This window comes from Arachis ipaensis, chromosome B06, assembly GCF_000816755.2.
Source record: "Arachis ipaensis cultivar K30076 chromosome B06, Araip1.1, whole genome shotgun sequence".
Taxonomy (NCBI): domain Eukaryota; kingdom Viridiplantae; phylum Streptophyta; class Magnoliopsida; order Fabales; family Fabaceae; genus Arachis; species Arachis ipaensis.
The window spans coordinates 8892414-8896807 of NC_029790.2; the positions used below are offsets into that span (position 1 = coordinate 8892414).

At 37.6% G+C, this 4394-nt stretch overlaps 1 protein-coding gene across 2 annotated transcripts in view; it reads right to left on the reverse strand.

Moving 5' to 3' along the window:
• The window catches only part of LOC107646088 (transcription factor MYB12), a 3459-nt gene continuing 2220 nt past the window's right edge, over positions 3156–4394 (reverse strand). For both annotated transcript variants that reach the window (XM_016350279.2, XM_016350278.2), the window contains one exon: positions 3156–4077. In XM_016350279.2, the coding sequence (XP_016205765.1) occupies positions 3318–4077 (760 nt within the window). In that variant the 3' untranslated portion in view covers positions 3156–3317. The remainder of the gene's footprint in view (positions 4078–4394) is intronic.

Consider the following 4394-nt stretch of genomic DNA (forward strand, 5'->3'; position numbering starts at 1 on the left):
GTTAGGTGGGAAGTTTAAGCTTATCAAAGATTCAAATCTCAAGTCCACTAGACCATATGCATCCTACCTTGACCCTAGCCCCATTACAACCATGAAAAAGACCACATGATAGATGTATGCATGCATGAAATAATTGTTGATTGTTAGATGAAAAACAAATCTTGGAAAGCATGATTAGGGGAGAATTGAGTGGATCGACCATATACACCTGAGCGAACAGAGCGTATACACATCCGGTGAGGGTTCGATTGCTCAATTACATGTTTCCACCATGATCATCACTTCTCTAGCAAGTTTGTAAAATCTTTAATGACTCAATTCAATTGTGATTTGGCTTGGTTGTTAATACCATTAGCCCTTGTGCTTATATATGCTTTCCTGAGAATTGATTTATTTTGACCAAGCAATTGCATTCATTTAGATAATTGCATATAGATAGATTGCATTTAGTTAGTTTACATTTTAATAAATGATGATATCCTTTGTCTATCTCTTGGGTTAAGCATGAGGACATGCTTGGTTTAAGTGTGGGGAGATTTGATGCACCGCTATTTGGTGGTGCATCCTATGCTGAATTTAGGGGATTTTATCACCCTTTTTCCCACATTTATCCACTAGAATAGCATGGTTTTATATATTCTCACTAATTTGCGCTTAAGAGTGAAAACATGCTTTTTAGGTCCTTAATTGGTTAATTTTAATTCACCTTTGATTCCACTAGATGCCTTGATGTGTGTGTTAGTGATTTCATGTTGAAAAGGCTGGGAATGGATCAAAGGAATGGAGAGAAAAGCATGCAAAGTGGAGAAATCATGAAAAATCAATGATTGGGAGAAATTCACTGTCACGCGTACGCGTCGACGATCGCACGTGACCTTTTTAAGTGAAAACATGCCCAGCGATTTTGGAGGGTTTTCAGGCCCAATTCTGAGTGAAATTTTGGCGGAAAAAGTTTAAAAGAACCAAGGATTGAAGAAAAACTCATCTTTTGACATCTTTCACACACTTTGAGTTTCTAGTGATAGTTAGAGGTAGTTTCTAGAGAGAGAAGCTCTCTCTTGTCTCTAGAATTAGGATTAGGTTAGATTAGGATTTCTTAGATCTAGGTTAATTTCATGCTTTGATTTACTTTTTCTTTATCAATTCTTGTTCCTCTACCTTTCCTCTCTCTAGTTTTGTATTTCATTCTTGTAATTCTCTACTTTTATATTGATGTACTTTTGTTTCTTCTATTTCTCTTTAATGCAATTCATGTTCTAGATTCCTTTTATTGTTGATTTGAATTGTTGATGTTTAATTCCTTGCAATTAGTAGTTGTAGATTTATAATTCTTGCAATTTTATCTTGCTTCCCTTTTATACCTTCCAAGTGTTTGATAAAATGCTTGGAAGGATTATAGAGTAGATTTTTCTATTCTTAACTTTGGTTGAGTAATTGGAGACTCTTGAGTTATCAAACTCTCTTATTGATTGATAATTGAAAGTTGCAAGTTGATTTGAATTACACTAACTCTAGTCTTTCCTTAGGAGTTGACTAAGACTTGAGGATTCATATTGATTTATCCACTTGACTTACCTTCATAGTTAGAGGTTGACTAAGTGGGAGCAATGGACAATTGATGTCACAATTGAGTAAGATAATGAGAATTGGACTTCTAATTCTCATACCTTACCAAGAGTTTTTACCATTTGAGTTTCTTTTACTTTCTTGCCATTTATCTTTCATGTCTCTTATCAAAACCCCAAAGATATACAACTCATAACCAATAGCAAGAACACTTCCCTGCAATTCCTTTGAGAGACGACCCGAGGTTTGAATACTTCGGTTATTATTTTTAGAGGTTTGTTACTTGTGACAACCAAATTTTTGTATGAGAGGATTCTTTGTTGGTTTGGAAACTATACCAGCAACGAGATTTCATTTGTGGAATTCTTTACCATAAAAAATCCATTCATCAGGCTATTGTCTAACTGTCGGTGGTCCTGCGACATTGTGGGTGCCAAACACATGTGCGCTCCTCCCATCCTACGCACCTCCCTAGTGAAATAGAACAATAGTGGTAAATAGGTTCAACAAGCATAACAATGACAACTGAGAATATAGAACACAATGAATCATTAACTTACCAGTATCCGAGATTCTGTCGGAGAGCAACACAGAGACTCCAAGGGCAGCCTATTGCATGTTGTCGGCAACGCACATGGTACTTTAATCAATTCGACTCCACCACTCGGTATTCAGCATTTCTATTAATGCTGTAATTCTTCACACCCTGCATTTCTGCATCTCTGCTTTTGAATCTGTGGCAAACCCTAAACTCCACACTACCGTCCAAGTTGTAATCCTCCTCACCCGTGTTGGAAAATGGGTTCTTTTCTTGCATCACGTCCAGATCCAACATACCGTAGTGACTGAGTACAGATGACAAAGTCGGAATTGGGTGCGGGAGAGACAGAAGATACCTACGTGATGCCTCAACCAAAGTCTCTGGTACAAACTCTTCCTCATCATCATCCTTGGAGGAACTACTCTCGTTGCTATCTGCAACATACTCCTCGTCGGAGTCCTCCCCATTTACTGGCCGGGTATGCAACAGAATGGAATTCTCACACTCAAATGTCACCCCATTATCACTATTTCTCATACCGCAATTCGGATACACACTTATAACCAAGTATCCACTACTACTAGATATTTTAGCTTATTTTCGGAAGGAATAAGTAGAAAAGAAGTAGTAAAATGTTTGTGAAGAATACAAAGAGTTGTACATCCTTTTATAGCTGCAAGAAATTTGTTTTAACGTATCTCATTTACAGTGTAAACATTATAATTACTCTCTTATCTTGTTTACAGTGTAAACAATATAAAATAACACGTATCTCGTTTATATTATAAATGATATATACGCTTTATTTCTTGTGAGATATATACGTGTTATCTTATTTCGTTTACACTTGTTACAAGTGTAAACGAACTAAGAGATGCGATACATGTCAGTAAAAATGCTCCAAATGATATATTTAGGTAATTAAAATATTTATTTTATTTATTTAAAAAAATCCGTATACTTGTCTTTCTTTTTTTTTTTCATATAGCTAATGTATAGCAGCTAATCAATATGAATAAAAATGCTGAAAGCACAAGAGAAGAGTACGTGAGATGATAAAGAAAGCTGTGTCTAATTAGTAATTAGATTCTACCCTAAACAGAAAATGGTACCATGGGTAGCTTATAGTTTTTGGTTTCCCAAATCCAACATGACGAGAACTTAGCATATAATAATTCACATAAAAAACAGAGAAGAAGATAATATATAATCAGGAGAGAAACCAATCAACCATCATGGCATTATTTTGTTTGTTGTGATCATCATCATCATCATGTTGTCCTCCAAGCTTGTCCAAGTGATGATCTTCCCACAGCCAATTGAACAAGGCTTCAGTACTGTGCTCCCAGGAGGACTCATCGGTGCTATTATTATTCAACTCCAACACGCTCTCCCAATAGCTATCATCTAACTCTAACCCAGAAGCCATGGAATTATTGGAAGAGCAGTTAGAATGCGATGCCTCCCCTGTTGTTGTAGTAGTAGTAGTAGTGGTCTCAGCGTTGACCGATTTGTTGGGACACGTGTCATCATTTGGGACCCCAGCAGTAGTAACGGTGGAAAGGCCACATGGTTGATGATCATCATCCAGCTGCTGCATGCAACTTGACTCCATTATGTCATTAAAACTCAACACCCCACCATCATCAATGCTCCCCTCCTCACACTCCATCATTTTTTCACTTACTTCTCCTCTTCCCTCCTCCTCTGATGAAGGCTTCTGGGTTTGGATTGGGGGCGAATAGGTGCTTTTGTTCTTCTTCATGGCCCACCTGCTGGTCTTGCCGCTACCTTTACGCTTCGGAGGTGTATCCAAGATCTTGGGAATGGCAGTGGCGGTGGCGCAAGTGGTGGTGTCTTTGTCGTTTGGGGCTGGCAAGCTGTAAACTTTCCTGCTCAAGTGAGAGTTCCAGTAGTTCTTGATCTCGTTGTCTGTTCTGCCTGGCAAGTGACTTGCTATCAGTGACCACCTGCTTTTCCAACAACAACATCTTCGTCGTCATTTTCGATCTTCTCTACTTTTCTCTCTTTCTTTATCTTTTACTTTACATTAAGATTAACATAAATGAAAAATAAAAGGTGAAAGCTTCACACTTTACACCCGCATGTGAAAAAAAGCCCATTACTAGTTAGGACAGGAAAAAATGATTTGAACTTTACGTGGCCATGGGTGAAAACACCATAACGAGGAAAAGGAATATACTTAAATATCCATGGTAGACTTTTCTATCACTATAGATAAATAAATGAATACTTTATCTGGGCCCCGGTCCTTCAAATATTCGTT